The sequence below is a fragment of the Culicoides brevitarsis genome, chromosome 3 (genome assembly GCF_036172545.1).
Source record: "Culicoides brevitarsis isolate CSIRO-B50_1 chromosome 3, AGI_CSIRO_Cbre_v1, whole genome shotgun sequence".
Lineage (NCBI taxonomy): Eukaryota > Metazoa > Arthropoda > Insecta > Diptera > Ceratopogonidae > Culicoides > Culicoides brevitarsis.
Genome location: NC_087087.1, coordinates 22,547,963 through 22,566,456, shown reverse-complemented (window position 1 = coordinate 22,566,456; position 18,494 = coordinate 22,547,963). Strand labels below are relative to the sequence as shown.

At 33.2% G+C, this 18,494-nt stretch overlaps 2 protein-coding genes across 2 annotated transcripts in view; one reads left to right on the top strand and one right to left on the bottom strand.

Annotated features, from left to right (window-relative positions):
* The window catches only part of LOC134835934 (serine/threonine-protein kinase Smg1-like), a 33,126-nt gene that overhangs the window by 13,024 nt on the left and 1,608 nt on the right, over positions 1–18,494 (bottom strand). Inside the window, exons 3-5 of the mRNA XM_063850966.1 lie at positions 16,454–18,442; positions 12,549–15,078; positions 12,086–12,488 (exon numbers count right to left, since the gene is read on the bottom strand). Coding sequence (XP_063707036.1) covers positions 12,086–12,488; positions 12,549–15,078; positions 16,454–18,442 — 4,922 coding nt within the window. The remainder of the gene's footprint in view (positions 1–12,085; positions 12,489–12,548; positions 15,079–16,453; positions 18,443–18,494) is intronic.
* LOC134833391 (alpha-1A adrenergic receptor-like) lies at positions 3,046–8,495 on the top strand. Its single transcript, XM_063847700.1, has 3 exons — positions 3,046–3,518; positions 4,692–4,977; positions 7,341–8,495. Exons 1-3 carry the CDS (start codon positions 3,046–3,048, stop codon positions 8,493–8,495), a joined length of 1,914 nt encoding a protein of 637 aa, XP_063703770.1.

The window sequence follows — 18,494 nt, the reverse complement described above, 5'->3', positions numbered from 1 at the left end:
GAATTTAATTTTAATAATAATTGAATGAAAATATTTGGTCCATCTGGGAGTTTAATGCAAATCCTTTGCAAACAAACTAATTGAGACAATGTTTTATGCAAATTTATGAAATGTATTCTCTCAAAAAATTCAATTTTCCTCATAACTTATCGAAAATAAGCCGAAAAAAAAAGTAAAAACCTTCGGTTGATTTAATTTTTCGTCCGTCTCATTTAATTGTTTTTTCTTTGTTTTTCTTTCCTTCAAAAGGAAAGGTCACGAAAGGTTCACACGAATCTCAAATAGAACAAAAATTTATCTTTAATGGCAAGACAAGCAGATATTTTATTCCTTGTGACCTTATTTTATTGATATTTGATATTCTCTTTGTATGCCTTCCTTCCACTGTGTCGCTGTACAACAGCAGCGGCGATGGCAAAAATGTTCAATAAACACTTGAAAAATGAACTGAACATTTAACTTGAACAAAAAAAATAACAATATAACACAAAAATGGGTCAACTACCTTGAACGAATATAGTTTTATTTGAAACGAAAGAGAAAGAGTCAGTATGTTAGCCCAGATAAATTCATTCATGCATACTTTTCGCAACATTTAAACAAAATTATGAGTGTTTTCAGCAAATTTATTCATTTAAAAATAATTCTCATTGTTTCCCGAAAAATGTTCCTGCCGAAAAATATTTTAGAACAATTGCGAAAGATTTATCTCGAGCTAAAAAAAACTTTCCATGGAGATCAATTGAGTGACTAATGGAGACGACTGGCTTTTGTTGTGTAGGCAAATAAATGTGCTTGAGACACTTTTCGCGATTGACTAGACAAATAGTCGTATAAAAAAAGTCCACAAATTATTATGATAATAACCCAATAATATTTATGGAAAAGTGCCGTTTTTTGTCTTTGCTCTCATGCATTATTCATATTTTCTTCCTAATAACTGCCGATAAAATTATATGAAGAATTTTCGTGGATGAATTACTTCATCATACATTTTATGTTATGTTTTGATCAGAATTTATCAAGATTTATATTATTATAAGATTAGTGAACTTCATCTCTTCTTTCATTTCCCTTCCTCGCATTTTTTCGGGTATTTTTATGGTAACTCAGTGAATACCCGGAAGACAGGTTTAAGTAAAAGCGAAAAAAAAGTCAGAACGGTTTTTACGATGATGATGATGATGATGATGAATGACTTGTAACATCATTCAAAGGTGAGAGAACAGTTCAATTAGACGAACAATAACCTCTGGAGGTATACAGGAAAGATCGATTTGTGGTGAAAGAACTTTGCATCAAAATAAAGTTCAATGAAGTCTTAGAATTTTTTTTAGGTGTAAGAACATTCTTAGAATTTTCTCTCGAGATTTTTTGAGAGAAAATAATTATTAGCTATTGAGCAAAAAAATTTAATTCTTTTTAAATTGAAAAAAATTAATTCAATAAAATTATTCAAAATATTTTTCAATTTTTTTTTGTGAAATTCTTATTTTTTGATTTTTACTTGAAACAGTCTGAAATCAATTTTAAATTTCAAATCTCAAAGTAGATAATAAAAAAACAACAAAAAATCGATAATCAGTCAAAAATTATTCAAAAATTGTTATTTTATATACAAGTATTTCAAAACTTTTTTTTTTATTTCAAAACTTTTATTTTAAATATTTTAGAACTTATTTTTTATTTTCATTTGGACCGGCCTAAATTGACAAAAACTCAAAGAAAAATTATATATTTTTTTGACAAAAATTCAAAACGCGGAAAAACTGATAAAAAAAATCGCCAAAAAATTAATGTCACAAATTTCGTTCTGGCACTTTTTGTATTAAACCATAACCATCAGATTTGACCTTAATTCGTTACGATTGTTTCGTACCTTCTTTTCTTCCATTTAGTGATGATGTTACCAACAAGACACGAAGAAATGTATGGAATTTTGTTTATCATGTCTCGTACGCTATTTTTGTCGAAACATGAAAAAAAAACACATAAAAAAGGTGAACGACAGTAATTTAAGCCAGTTTTTGGCAAACAAATTCAACACCTTGCTTTATTTTTTAAAAAACAAAAATAGAAGAAGAAAAGAACCGCACGTGTCCTTTCACTCAAAATAAATCTCTGTCAAGTAAAAATCCTAAAAAGGAAAATTTTCGTTTGAAAATGAATGCTTTTTTGTATGTTAATTAGAAGAAACGTGAAACTCGCTGCAAAAAGCAACAAAGCACTCAGAAAAGGAATTATGATTATTTTTTAACATAAAAAGTGTTGGAATTCATGCCTTTTTGTATGACAAAGAATCATTTTTTCTTCTAAGTGTTTGCTTTGTTACTCTTATTTCCGCCTTTTTTTGCAAAACTTTGTTTTGTACATATAGAAATGTTTAGTGATTGATGCGAAAAAAAAGTGAATGAAATGATAGAGGACAAAAAGGAGGTTATTGCCCTTTTGCAAGAAAAAAAAATCTTTTTAAGCTCTTTTCCGCATGAAAACAGCAATAACAACAATAAGAAATTGATTGTCACTCGCATTTAATTCAAATAACGACTTGTCACTGTCTGGGCTTTAAAGTCGGTAAAAGGCAACTGTCAAGAGGATTTTTCCAATTGTTTTCTGTTTCATGACAAATGTCTTATGTACAGTCAGTTATTTTCTCAGCGAAATTGGTACAATAATCATTTGTCTCGAATTTCTTCGCCATATTTCATTTTCTCAATAGAAATAAATAACAAGCAGTGCACACAGAAATTAATCAGATCTTGTTTGTTCAGTGGTTCACATGAAAAATAATCAACAAAGCAACTTGGATTATTATTATTAAACAAATATCAAAAAAAAAAGTACAAACAATGACAAAAGCAGAATAATGGGTTGAAATCGTGAACAAACAGAAAGCAAATTGAAAAACAATAAAAATATTAAAAATTCACAAGTCGTGGACTTAAGGAAAGGTTCAAAGAAGGAACAAAGTCCCAGACGACATTCAAGATGTAAAAATAAAAACAACAAGTATCGCAGCCATATTTCATCTTTTTCCAAAAAAGTATGCAAGACAACATTTTACGTGGACCAGTGGCAATCAGTGACGAATCAATATTACCAAGAGCAGGCGAGGAGGAGATAAAAGCGTTGCAACCACCGCCGCATTTCCAGCAACAAAGTCGCGCGGCTCAAATCCAAAATGACGTGATAATTTGGTCCACCGTTGACGGGTTTCTCGTCGTCACCATTATTTGCGGCAACATTTTGACCATACTTGCAGTACGTTACAGTCGTCGTTTACGGAGCATCATCAGTAACCTGTTTATTTTGTCGCTCGCCATCTCCGACATGATTGTGGGTTTTACGTTGCCCTACCATTTGGCATTTTATGTTGGCACAAAACTAGGTAGCGTGCGTTTTTGGTGCATTTTACGCTTTTTCCTCATCATTTTTGCGTGCTGCGTCTCAATATGGAACCTCATGGCAATTGCCGTCGACAGATATATCGCCATTTGCTATCCATTGCATTACACGAGGTAAGTTGAGAAACAAAAAGGTAGATTTACATGAAAAGTTTCTAGCATCAGACACAAATAAATGAGCAATTATATTTAATTACATACTTTAGTCTTACACTGCATTGGATTACACCAATAAATTTGATCATTACATATTTTGAATTCTCCTAAAATTTGAATGACTTTATGAGAAAATAGGCAAATTTTCTTGCAAAATCCAGTAAAAATTATTTTTAACAATTTAGAACTACTAAATATAAAAAAATAATTAAACTGCTCAAAAATTTTTTTGAAACTTTAAAAAATAATCAGAATGGGAATTTTGTGAATTTTTTTTTTCGAAAATGGCTGTTTTAAAATAATGGTAACAAAAAAAAATAATTTATTTTCTTAAATTTTTTATAAATTTTATTTTTTTTAATTTAATAAAATCACGAGAAAAATTTATTTTTTATTAAACTATTTAGAAAAAAAAATATTTAAATTTTTTCTTAAAAAAAATATTTTAAAAAATCATTCAGAATAAAATTTTAAACTTAAAAAATTAAATATTAAAGTTTAAAATTACAAATCGGAATTTAAATAATAAATAAATTGATTTTTTTCAAAAATAATAAATTCTTAAATTTATTAAATTAAATAAATTTTCAAATAATATTTTTATTTTAGTTCGAAATAATGTTGAAACTCCCTTAAATAGCTTTAAAAACAGAAAATAATTCAAAATAATAAACCAGGCGACTCCACGGGACGCGTGCCGTATATGAATTCCCAAGAAAAAATAAAATAAAAACAAATTTATAACAGTTGTAAAAAAATCGCATCAAAATTTTTTACTACTTGGAATTTTCCGAGTAATTAATAAAATGTGCAACAAAACTTTTGCCAAGCAAATTAAGCTATTTATTAAATCGTCGCCCGTGTATGGTAGTGCAGACAGTATGATGTGCCGCAATTTAAGTCTAATTGTAATTTAAACCTGTATCTACAATCGGAGTCCTGATTACAATGAAAGCCTGGTTGGAATTCATGTGGGAGTAAAATCATTTAATTAATAGACTGACTGGGGCATGATAAATTCTCTTTCATTACAGAAATAAGTTACATTTTGTTTTTATTTTCTAGTTTTTTTTTAGATTTTGCTGCAAGGCATGCTTAGCTGAAGCTTTAATTTGTCATTTGCACTTTCAGATACATTACGCGAAAGGCAGCTGTGACCCACATCGGCATCGGTTGGATCCTCAGCTTCATAATTGCCATTACGCCGGTATTTTGGAACAACTTTGGCACAGCAACAGAATGCGAATTTGACGAAATTTTGCCGCAATGGTATATGGGTGGCATAATAACGCCAATTTTTTCCATTGTTTGGATCTGTTTGTTGCTAACGTACTCGCGGATTTTACGTGAGGCGTCAAAACACGCAAAGCAAATGCGAATTTTACATGATCGAGCATCAGACTGGAAATCTGTACAGGTAAGCACCGCCGTAAACATGTGTGAAAAAAAAGTTGTGTAACAAGTTGTCTGACATGGGGAGGAGGAAGTTTTTTCTTGTTTGAGTATGCTTACGTCTGTGAATACATTAAGAAGCAGCGAAAAAGTGCGAGAAAATACATTAAAGCCTCATGCATACCAAATTCTGTCTTTAAAAAGAACGGGTAAGCCGACTCAACGTGTCGTATATCGACACTGTAATTTGAGAGAAACACCGAAACTGCTTAAATATTCATGAACTGTATCTTTCTATTCACTTCCTATCCGCCCGCTTGCTTTTTTTGTACGCGAAACCAATTTGGCACACATTGAAACCTGATGCTTTCGCGAAAAACCAAGGTTGGATGACTAATTTTGTCAATTATTTACGACTTTTAGGCAAAAAATGTACGAATTCGAGGATGACTGTTACAAAAGAAAACACAAAAAATTGGCTCTCGGCTAAAAAAGATGCAAATTTATTTTTTTCTGTTCCTCTTTGAACACGCACATACTTCCAAAACATCCTCATAATTAATGACAACTTTTTGCGAATTCACAGACGGTTTTTGCGGTTTTTACAAGTAGCTCCTTGTTAATACAAAGGCATCTGTCTTGTCTTAAAAAGGACTTTTATTTTCAATTCATGTATTTTTTCTCTCATTCTCTCATTTTAAAGACGGTCAAGAACCTAATTTTTCAATATTTTTCTGAAATTTATGCAAAACATCTGTGTCTTCTTCTTCCTTCAAGCAACTCGCCACAAACTCAGCACAACGACTCGAGCAATGAATTTAGAACAAAAATAATAATTGAAAGCGACAAGAAACTGGGACGGACAACGTTTTTTTTCCACAGAATAAAAGTCTCACACGAGGGACTTGAAAACATGCAACGACGCAGATAATTAGATTTTTTTTCTCTCACACAAACATAATATTATGCGATATTAACAGGCTGCCAAATGGTCACGTTGCCGACTTTTACTTGTTTATAGCGGGAATATTGTCATGTTTTATAAAGAGAATATCTAGAAAATTTTCAGGAGATATGGATTTGTGTATTGAACGGCAAAAACTTGAATAGGTAATCCGATCTAATTATGCGCCATCATTTAACGCGAAAAATAACCCGCATTTTGAGCAAATACGAAAAATTTGTCATTTAAATTTCGCGTTTCTCGAGTAACAAGAAGAAAATTGAAATCGAACAATGTTCAATCATTTTTGCATTTTATATATTTGCATTAAAAATGTATCAATGGAGATATTGTTTCAAATTTTTCATCAAAAATCAAATAAATATGCTTCAGGGTTCTCAGAAAGAACGATAAAAAAACATTTTCTTTTTATTAGACGAAAAAATTGTAAATTTGTAAATTGTAATTTAAATGATCAAACTGACCACGAGTTCAATTTAGTCACGTGACTTTTATACCACGTGACCTGAGAAATTTTCAAACCACGTGATGTGAAAAACTTTCAAACCACGTGACCTGAAAAATCTTCAAGCCACGTGACCCGAATAATTTTCAAACCACGTGACCTGAGAGATTTTCAAACCACGTGACCTGATATATCTTCAAGCCACAAGACCTGAGGAATCTTCAAACCACGTGACCTAAAAAATTTTCAAACCACGTGACCTGAGAAATTTGCTAACCACGTGACCCGAATAATTTTCAAACCACGTGACCTGAGAAAATTTTGAAACCACGTGATCTAAAATTTTTCTTAAACCCCGTGACCTGGCACACTACTACCATCGTAATATGAACCGCATTTTTTCTTGGAAATGCGGTAATAACATTTAAGTAGGTCAAAATATTTGTTTAATTGAAAAATTGAGCAATTTCTCTCATGGAAATTTCCTACTCCTACAAGACCTCAACAAACAAAGTTTGAGACAAAAACGAACCGGTTGGCGGCAAATTTTTAAGAATCAGTTTATTTTTAGCATCCAATGAACTGTTCTAATATTTACTGTTCACGGCAATCAAACAGTCGTTTTTAGCGCAAAAAACAGTCTTCGACCAAAATAATCATGATGTTGCATAAATTATGTAGTACAAGACAAAAACAACCAAAAACCGTGTTCAATTCAACACTTTTTGTTTTCTCAGAATTTGTTTTTTTTTTGTGTCTATTCGAGACACGTGTAAAGGAACCTAATATTTGCTTGTATGGCCGCAAAAAATGCAAATTTGTTTTTTTTTTATCTGCACATCAAATGAAATGAGGAAAAATGTGTTTAATTTTGCATATTGTGCCAGCATACTTCTTCCCAAATTGAAAAATAAGTGAATTATGAATGTTTGCTTTGTGGTTGTTTTGTAGTTAATCCATTTTTTTTTGTCGTTCGCAGGTGTGTGTGCTTGTCTTGGGCAGCTTTACAATATGTTGGATTCCGTATTTCATCGTGGCCATGGTACAAATGTTCAAAATAATGGAAAATCGATCGCCCGCCGTCTACAAAATCTGTTTCACGTTGGCCATGGCAAATTCGGGTATCAATCCGCTGATTTACGCGTGGAAAAATACGGCATTCCGCAAGGCCTTTGGACGGTTATTGCGTTGCAAGATGCCCGATACGCAGGAACCGGTAGAAAGTATCAGATCCACGGTGCATCGCAAAAGTTCGGCAATGATGGCAAATAATGACATGTTTAATTGTTCGCGTGCCGAAATGATGGGAACGCCAACGTCGCGTGGTCGACACAACAGCACCGACACCGATAGTGCGTTCGAACCCATACCACTGGATGGTGCGCCACGCGGAAGTATTAGCGACAGCGGGGTGGTAGTTATGATTAAACATCCGCGATTGTCATCGATCGGCAGTGAGCATCGACAGTCACAAAATACCATCAGTGAAGAGTTAATTTCGAATCATACGACAATGGTGACTTTTTCGTCGTCGCAGGACAATGATTCGGAGTTCAATGACACGCCAATAAAGCGAAAGGTATCAATTGACTCGGCGTTTGACACAAATCACCACAAACCGCCGCAACTAAAGTTAATAAGGAACAAATGTGCGATCGCCGAGAGCTTCGACTCGACATCCATTGAGAATAGTCCCGTGAAATTGCTGAACAATAACAAGCAAACGACCGAAATTGACGAAAATCTATCGAATAGTGCAAAAACAATAAATTATAATCACATAACGACACCGACGACGCATCATCTGCAGCAGAAACAACAAAAATCATCCAAATTTAATTTTAATTTGAAAAGTTACTTCAGGTCAAAACAAACACCGTTGGCACACCGAAAAAATAACACAACAGACATTTCGGACAAAACCATAAAAACAACAACAACAATCGCCACACAAAAGGCCAACAATGCCTGCAGTAATGAAAATGGACGTTTTTGTGCTGGACACAACTCGACGTCCGTTGATGCGCCAGCAGAGCTTTCAACAACAGAGAAAGGTTGTAATAAAACGCCGATCACGACACCCTGCCACTGTGTTATACACGAGAACAATGAGACTCTCGTCTACAGGCTATAAAAAAAATAAAAACAATTTTTATCCTTACAATGTGTCAATTTAAGAGTTTGTATACGTACTTGTAGGAAATTTTATAAAATCTCATTATATGAAAAAGGTGGCAAAGTCAAGAAAACAAGCGAGCAAGGCAATTTCAGTTCAAGATTTTAGCGTAATTTAATTTTAAAATTCTCAAGAAAAACTTTCGTAAAAAAAAATATTAAATTGTCAAGTCTGGACATCAACTGGACATCAAGATAATTTAATATTGATATCTTAAGATCAATTTTTATTTCAAATATTTTTTTAAAACCATTCTGAATGAAACTATATACTTTTTGATATAACGTCTTGTGTCCCATTTTAGAATTAAAGAAAAAGAGTTAAGCAAAATAAGAAAAATGTTCAAATTTTAACCAAAATTATCGATTTTTGTGTTTTGCTTAATTTTTCAAAGCAAAAACTTGAATTTTAATTTTTAAAAAATTTTCAAAAAAAAAAAAAATTTTCCTGGATTCCTTATATTTTTAATTTTGCTCCATTTCGTTTTAAAAATTTTTAGACAAAACTATTAAATTTTATTTGAAACGGCCTAAAATTTATTTTTAGAATAAAAATTGTCGAAAAGACTAACAAAAAACCTTCATAATAATGGTAAAACCCATTCTTTTGCTCCATTCAACACACAAGGGACAAAGATAATATTGTTCCAGGAGCAAATTGAAACACCAATAGCAAGACAATTACAAGCCATTGAGCCATCATTTAGTTATCATAACTTGTCATCTTATCATCTCTACACAAAAGGACGGAACAATGAAACTCCCACTTGCTCTTCGAGCATACAAATAATAGTGAAATAATGTAATTAGGTCACTGTTTGCCGCAAGACGATGAATGCAACAGGTGGCACGTAAATTTCCGACGAACAATGATCGATTTACAGCACAACAAAAAGTTTCTCTTTGTACCCGATCCTATCAAAACACCAGCTTAAGGGAGAAATTGTGAAATTGAATAAATACTTTCCCTCTACCGTGTTCGATTTTATCGAACTTATTCAATAAGAAAACACGAAAATTTATTCGATTTAACTTTGGTTCGCAGGAAAAGTCGTCTGAAGAACGAAAAACACAAACAACGGAAAAAATAATAAATATAAACAATTAACAAGGACAGAAAGATAACAAGAGAGATATGCCTCCCTACAAAAAGGACGAGTAATTTAACAAATATATGCATTACATAGAAAAGCGAGCAGTTGTCGTATCCGTCCTTACTCACTACCAACTAAGTTGTAACAAAAACGCAAAGCCAGAAAGAATACGATACCGTCTTCATTATGATGATTAATTTTATTTTAATTGTCTCACTGCGTTTATCATCATCATCCGCCTCATCATCAGTGTTATGCATGAGGTCTATGGTAATTTCATTTAAATCAACTTTTAAAAACCTTTTAACTGAATATTTATCTTTTTTTTTCAAGAATTTTTTAACGTCATGACATTGTAACATGTTTAATTGCTATTTTTTTACAAATTTATTTTTTTATGATATTTGATATGATTTTATTTTACCGATTTTTCGATAACAAAGAAAATTGTTCGTAAAAAAAAGATAAAAACTAACAAGAAGATCAATAAATTTCATTGAAAGTACCATGGGGCACAATATTAACTCAATAAGGACTGAAATTGATATATTTGAACATCAAATTTTTCGTGGACAAGGCGTTTCCACTTGGTTTATGATGATGAAATAAACTTTTTAAACTGCTCCGAGATGTTTGCAATATTAAACATTTGTTTTAATTTAGTTTCAATTAAAACTGTCCTACAGCAACAACAAAGCAAAAGTTTACATTAAAGCCAAATATTTTGTGATGAATCAAACAATAGTCCTTCATAATTATTAAATAGAAATTTGTTAATTAAAATTTTATCGAAATTCTATTTTTTGCATAAAATTAAAAACAAAATACAAGAGTATACCAACTATGTTAACTAAGTTAATAATCAATTAACCCGAGCCTTTATTGTTAACATTATCGTCATTTTTATTACATTAATGAATAAAAATAATAATTAATATCGTTGGAAAAAATAAAAGTATATAAATAGAAAGAGAGATTTTATGAAACAAAAAAAAAATATATTGGAAAAATAAAATATAGAAAGAACAAATAATTTATTATTATGATAAAAGAATAAATATAATTATTGTTGTACAATTGTATATGATAAAACAAATATATATAAAAAACACATAAATAAAATCAATATTTTCTAAGAAATTTTGGCTTTTAATTAAATTTGTCAGACATCACGTAGCATGAAGGGATTACAAATTGTAAAACAATACCCGCAAATTATGAATTAAAAGGTAAGATATGATTTTAGGGGTAAAATTTAATAAACTTTAATGGAAATAAGGAAAATTTGTTCATTCATTAAATTTTTAAACAAATTGTTTTCAAAGGTGTTTCTAAAAGTTATATTATTTCGCGTTTCCTTACCCATTACTCTAATCGAAAGCATGGATGAGGAATATAAACATTATATTTTCTTTTACTTTTCTTATTAATTGACTGAATTTCATTTTTTTTTTTTTAATTTTTCATTAAAGTAAATTAAGATACTTTAGATGTTTTTATTTAAATTTTAACATTTTTCTTAATATAAAAAAAAATTAAATTAAAAAAAAATTGAACAATCGTTAAAAATGGGTAAAAATAAAAAAAATATATGATACTTTAAAAATATGTTTAAAATTCGAAAATGCAACGCGAAACAGAAAATGTTTTTGAGTACCTTAAAGAAAAAAATATTATTTGTTGAAATAAAATATTTTCTGTACAAAAAGTATCAAATTTTGAAAGAATTACATAAAATCGTAGTTAAGACTCTGGAATCTCAGAAATGATTGAAAATTCATAGCAGTCTACGATTCAACGAAAACATGTAATTTTTCACGTTTTGCTTAAAATTATCTTTTTTCGTGATGTGAGTGACGATGTTTCAATTTTTATAAATAAAAAAGGCTCATTTAAAAAAATATATATATTGAAAACGTTATTTAATTTCTACGAAAAGAATGTTACGCACAATTTATTTATTTTGTCACGTTCATTTCTCAGCCTAATGCGTGTTAATCAGGTTAGTGTGTTTTGAAGTGAATGATTCTCGTATTTCCTACTCGGTGGCATCTTATGGTGGAAGCAAGTAAATATTTTTTTTCTAGAACAAATAACTCCCTCGAGAACATTTTGTCTTACTCAATGCGCTATTGTATAACTTTAATTGGTTTTTCACTCTCGAATCGATTTAATTCAATATAATTATGAAGTGAAATGGAACGATTGACTTGTGTTTGTCGGTGTGATGATGCAATATGCAAGTGATAGCTGTTACTATTGAAGAGCCGAACACTATCACGCTCGCTTATAAATTCATTAAAAATGCATTAAAATACTTTTTTTTAATCTCAGTAAAGTGGTCGAGGAAAGTTTTTCTCTTCATTAAAATAGAATCTCCCATAAAATATTAAATATTTTCCCACTAAGGTAAATGCATTGTCGACCATTAGAGCGTAATGAAAAAAGTACTTACCTCAACTCCCGTTACTCCGAGTGCTGCTTCCAGATTCGGCGTCATGCGGAACGGAACTTTTTCGGGAACTCTCAAAGTTTTTCCCTTTTCGAAGCACACGTTGTAGTCGATGTGAACGATCTCGCCGGTCGATAAGTTAATCAGCATATTATCCAAATGCCTGTCTCCCAATCCAATAATGTAACCAATGACACTCATAACGGCTGTCGATAGGCAGTAACGACGGATTATTTGACGCCATTCCGCGACATTTGTACTGTGACACCAAAGTTCCTTCGCAAGTAAGTCGCTTGGGGTTTCAGCTTGCAATTGGGACAGTACTTCTTTAAGAACAGGCAATGGCCATTCCTTTCGTGGATCGGACGATTTTAAGCCGTTTGCATGAAGCAATGGAGATAGTTTTCTGCAAAAAGAGAATTTTTCGTTGAAATACAAAGAAAACGAGAGACAAAAATAAACTTACTCGTAAAACATCTCACTCGGGCGTTGCACAACAAACTGCTTATTCTTCTTCGGATTAGCTGCTTCTCGTTGCTGCCACTTTTTGTAGAGTGCAAACACAGGCACGACATTATCCACCCAACTAATGAGACCCGATCGTGGTCCCAACGGGATAACCGGGTAATGATGTGCCCGATAAACGGTCGAATTGCCATCACCATTCACGGAATTCGTCATCATCAAGTTCGCAATCGACAAAAATTGCATAATACGTTCGTCCAAATGCAAATCTTCGAGTCCCTTGAAGAGATAAGCATATTGCTTGCCATCACTTCCATACAAAATCAGCTTTTTGGGTTTGGTTTTTGTCGGTAAAATTACTACGGTGTTATAGACACCTTTGATGTAAACGGGTGCAACTCCCTTGGCTACTTGGATTCCTGGCATCGAGATCGCCGTGTCCTTCATTGCGAACAAAATTGGACTGATATCTTCCATTTTGAGGATATAAGCAGATCGACGTTGAGCTCTTTGTTGCATTTGATGATAGACGATTTTAAATTTCTGCCATGCGATGAGAGGATTTTCCGCGTTAAAGGGTTTCTCCAGTTCACGCATTAAATTTTCAAAGACTTTCATGAATTTTTCCTGGAAATTTCGTTCGTTGTTAGTTTCTGGCGTGCGCGAAGTCATTTGATGCAAGCGTTGCATGACAAAAATTATCGGACGAATCAAAATTTTGTATTTTTCCATCAAAATATCCTTTTTAGCGTCATGTTGATCCGGATTCTCCTTGGACTGCATCCATTCTTGCTCGAATTGAACCATTTTCTTGGCTGACTCGGCATACACTTGTGTCATCGAGACCATCCAGATCTCATCCCACAGCAGTGTGACGCGACGCAACTCTTTTACAAACAGCTGCACTTGATTAACAGTCTCGGGGGACTGTTGTGAAAGTGTGTCAAGTAATGCGTTGAAGCAAAATGCCAAGCCCGATTGATTTTTCGTGTCGATTTCGTCGTACATGTCTTCTGAAGTCTTCGATATTTCGGCAATATTGACCGTTTGTTCCTCAGCAGCGCCCACAACTGACGGGAAAATAATTAAATGAGGCGAATCCTTGGCAACGCGACACAAAAGCTCGGAAACACGACGTCTGACATATGGCTCGTGATGGTTGAGACGAGCGAAAAGTTGTGGAATGATCGCTTTCCATGGGTCGGATGGCGTTGTAAGCAATCCTTGATCAAGAACGTCTTGCAGACCTAAAGCATGTTTAACGATAAGTCGGAGAATTCTCAATGTAGCTGTTACAATCCATCCTTCGAGCTTATCATCAATTCTTTCAACACTTGTCGTGGTCAGTTTGAGGAATTTGAAATAACTTTCTGCGGATTTTTCGTAATATCGATAAACGGTTTTGTGAGCTTGTTTCCACACTTGGACAACTTCGTGAATTTGTTCGTAAGGGATTTGTTTCAGACATGGCACGGTTCTTAACTCACTTTCAATGACTTCCGTGGAATTTCCATCTAAATTTCCGATGTCTTCTTCTTCAGCAGTTGCTTGGTGTCGATCAAAAATTTCTCCGATCAATAAAATATCGTCGTCTGTGGCATCAGGCACCGTCTGTTTAATGCTCAAAATATCAACAGCTTTTAATTTGGCACCTCGCTCATTTTTCTGCTCCACAAGTTTCCTTCCCCATCGATAAAACCACGCACCAAGCGTGTACCATCCCTTTGCCAATTCCGGACAACGTCGCGTACTTTCTTGAATCAATTTGCCAATCACCGTGTCCGATCCCGACAAGATACTCGGAATACTCGGCTCATGATTCGTATGAATGTCCGGAATATTTCGAATCAAAGCATCCAAACAACCGAAGGACATGAGTTGTGTCTCAGCTTGGATCCATTGCGATAATTTCAACATAAAACGCGCTACAGGTTCACGTAAATCTTGATTAGATCCAGATAACTCGTTGTCAATCATGCCAGTTGTAGCAACGGCTGCCAATTGAATCGCCTTAATTTTCTCACCAGGCAAGCAATACATGAGTTTGCATTGCTCGTATATGGCACGCGACATCTTTTTGTCCCAAATTTGATGATTGTACGAATTTTCAATTAATTTCGCGTGAACAACGTCAATCGTCAGTTTTGTTTTTTGCGAAGGCCAAATGTTGCACAGCATAGAAGAAGCATAGAACTTTTCGAGTTCACGACGACAAAGATCAAAATTGCGTTCCTTGCGTGATAGTCCAACGATATCGAGACGCAAGTCGTCATTTGGTGGATTTGACGCATTTTGGGACAGCAAGTCGGACCAACGGAGTAAATGATGAAGACTATTGGCACCGATTGACTTGGAAATATTCATATCCGTAACGGGAGGGTCCTGTGACGAGACTTTGTGACAAATGTGGTTGAGAATAGTGAGTTGATTCAAATATTCCGTCGATTGTGTACGAAGCGAGTCTTGAAGCAAGCTGTGAATTATCTTAAAACACTGTTTCGAGAGCATTTGTTTCTTCGATGGTTCGTGATCTGGAAAAAATACAATTTTTTTTTTTGAATTAAAAATTAAGAAAAATGTCATAAAAAATATTTTTCAAAAAGTTTTAAAAATCAAGTTCATTTTTTTTTTGTGAAACATAATTTAGGCCGCTCCAAATGAAACTCAATAGTTTTGTCCAAAATTTTTGAAATAAAAATGGGCCCCCCCCCAAAAAAAATAAAAAATTTTGAAATACTTTTTATCATACAAAATTCCAAATTTCAAAGAACTTTTGACCGTTAATCAATATTTTTGTTGTTTTTAATTTTTTACATTGATATTTGTGTATTAAAAATTGATCTAAAAAAATTTAAATAAGGCCGCTCCAAATGAAAATCAAAAATAAAGTCCGATGCCCCATTTTAAAAGTCAAAAATCCAATGGGGCAAAATAAAAAAAAAAGTTAAAAATTTCATCAAAATTGATCGTTTTTTGGCGTATTTTCATAATTTTTCAAGACATTTTCAAAAAAAATTTATAAAAAATTTTCAATTATTTTAATTTTTGTTTTGAAAACTATATTTTAACTTTAATTTTCTTCTCTAAAAATATTTTTCATAAAATTACTGAATTTTTTTTTTCAAATTTTTTTGACAGTTATTTTTTATGAAATTTTAATTTTTCAATTTTTAACTAAAAATGATCTAAAATCAATTTTTAATTTGAAAGTTTCAAAGAAGATTATTAAAAAACAACAAAAATGTTAATCAACGGCCAAAAATTGCTAAAATTCTGTCATTTTGTACGAAATTAAGTATTTCAAATTTTTTTTTATTTTGCCCCCCCCCCCCATTTTATTTTCAAAAATTTTGGACTTTATTTTTGATTTTCATTTGGAGCGGCCTAAAAATTGAAAAAAAAAAATGAATATTATTAAAATAACTGTCAATTTTTTTTTTGATAAAAAACTCCATAATTTTCATGAAAATTATTTTTTACAGAAAATTTTATGTCAAAATACGATTTGCAATACAAAAACTTACTAAAAATTGAAACATTTTTTTGAAAAAATTATGAAAATACACCAAAAATTGGTAATTTTTGATGAAATTTTTAACTTTTTTTTTATTTTGCCCCATTGGATTTTCGAATTTAAAATGGGGCATCGGACAAAACTGTTGAGTTTCATTTGGAGCGGCCTTAAGGCAAGAAAATCTATGTTGAAATACAAATTTTGTTCGAAAATATTTTAAAAAGGGAAATTTTTAATTGAAATTTTTCAAAAATTTTCTTGAAAAATTAGAAAAAAGCTCAAAAATAGTATTTTTTGGTGATTTAAAATTTTTTTGTTCCTTTAGATTTCTTGAACTCAAAGATTAAAAAAAAATTACTAAAAACCTAAAAAAACTAGGACACAAAACTCACCTAGAGCAATCTTAAAAAGAGTATTTTCCGTTAAATTCACCATTTTATGGCACGAAAAGTCACTTGGGACAGTCTTGTCCAATTGAAGTGTTTCCCAACTAGATAAAGCAAGCACATTTGGATCCGTTGTTTGCTCAAAGACAATCATCGACTGCACTTGTTGCGAGTTAATCGTCACAATAGGGATCGTTGTACGTTGCTCTTCTCGAGTTTCTTCACGTTTCAAAAATTCCAGGAGTTTTTCAAGCTTTCCCGAGTACAAAAGACACATTGTCGTCATATCCACAATAAAATCTCTAATGTGCGGATGAAGTCTAGCATCTTCCTGCGCATCATCGTTTTCCTTCAAGACATGTAAGTATCCATCAGCTGCTATTTCCTTATGACCTATTGCTTGTTCCGCTGCTAACTTGATCCATTGGAATTTCTTTCCCGTTACTTGCTTACTCCATACATACAATCCGTACAAGGCGTTTGCTTCTCCCGTTTTGACATAAGCCCACGTGAGCGACATCATGGTATGATCGAACATTTTCTCGTGCTGCTTCTTGCTTTGCACCAAGGCATGCAAAACAACTTCCGAATAACGAATTACCTGTTCCGGCAACATGCAATGCAAAGCAACGAGATTAATGGCGTACCCGATACGCGTGAACCATTCAATGCATGTGGAAGAATTTACGCGGAAAAATGTTCTTGCGGGTTTTTCACATGCTGGCAATCCAAAAGCTGTGCCATCAGAAGCATTGTGAATAGTTTTTTCCAGTGCCTCGAGGAATCCAAGCAGAATTTTCGCATTTCTCTGATTTCCCAAATACGTTTTGATGCCTTTTACGGTGATTCCGCGATCCTTGAGACTCAGCACACGAGCGTCTTCCTTGATGAGTGCCTCAATTTTGAGAAAAGTGTCTTGCGGCTTACCCAAAGTCGTTTTCAACTTGTTTTCCGTGCAATATTGGGCTGCTTGCCATTCGAGCCAGGACATCAGGGGACGCACATCAGTCATTGACATGTCTTTGAAGGCGCTACTTGGACCAATTTCGTGATACCAACTATTTGTAAACACCTCCAGGGCAAATTCATCAATTGAATTCACAAGATCCCGCGTAAATCCGATAGTTTCAATGAAATCTTTGAAAAATTGCGGTTGAAAATTCCCATTAGCGGATGATCCATTTCTGTAATGCCAATGTTGTAGTTGCGTGATGTGATCTGCATGCAATTTATTGATGCCTGTAAAATTATTTACTTGCGTCAGCGTGAACCGAAGAGGGATTTTCGCAAAAATATGCGAGAATAAGTTGCGAATTGTGCTGTTTGTCGAACACATTTGAACGCAACAAACTTCCGTGAGTTGTTGTAAAACGTCATTTGGTAATATTTCAACGTCACCAAGCGAATCCAAGCAATAAGCACAAGTTTCAGTGACTTTTGGGTTAGCTGGAGTCATCGAAAGTCTATTCATAGCCGCAATAATCGATAAAAACTTTTGATTTTCTTTTAGTGCTGACAAATGTGAACCAATTTGAAGGAAAATGGTTTTGCACCAATCCACAATCAGCTCTAGGCGTTCTTCCTTGATCGTCTCAACGTTCATAATTCCCTCTAGAAACTCCAAAATAATCCCGAAATTGCCGGCAGTGGGACTCGAACTTGATTCCAGACTCAATACACTGAATGACTCCGTCAACTTTGACTTGATCAACGAACTGGCTGAGAAAAAATTGTTATTTTTCATGCAATGGCATGCCAAGAGTTTGACTGCAGCGAAGTTCAAGTCGTCATAGGATGCCCACAAATTCTCATCCGATAAACGTAATGTGACTGCCAAAAGTTCCAAAATACTTGGTTGAAAAGCCCACATCGCCATTAAACTGTTGCTTGTGGTTGCGATTTTCGTAATTGCTAATAAGTTGAATTGAAAAGCGACTTTTGCTTCGGTTTTGTTGGTTTTTGAACATTCAATGGCATCAGTAACAACTTCAGGAACTACAAAAAAAAATAATTTTTATTAAATTTTATGCAGAAAATTTCAGCACTT

Bases quoted from the DNA above. Each gene is read 5' to 3' on its own strand.
- LOC134833391 (XM_063847700.1), top strand. From the start codon at position 3,046: ATGCAAGACAACATTTTACGTGGACCAGTGGCAATCAGTGACGAATCA. The intron at 3,519-4,691 runs GTAAGTTGAGAA...TTGCACTTTCAG, and splicing joins TATCCATTGCATTACACGAG to ATACATTACGCGAAAGGCAG. The intron at 4,978-7,340 runs GTAAGCACCGCC...TGTCGTTCGCAG, and splicing joins CAGACTGGAAATCTGTACAG to GTGTGTGTGCTTGTCTTGGG.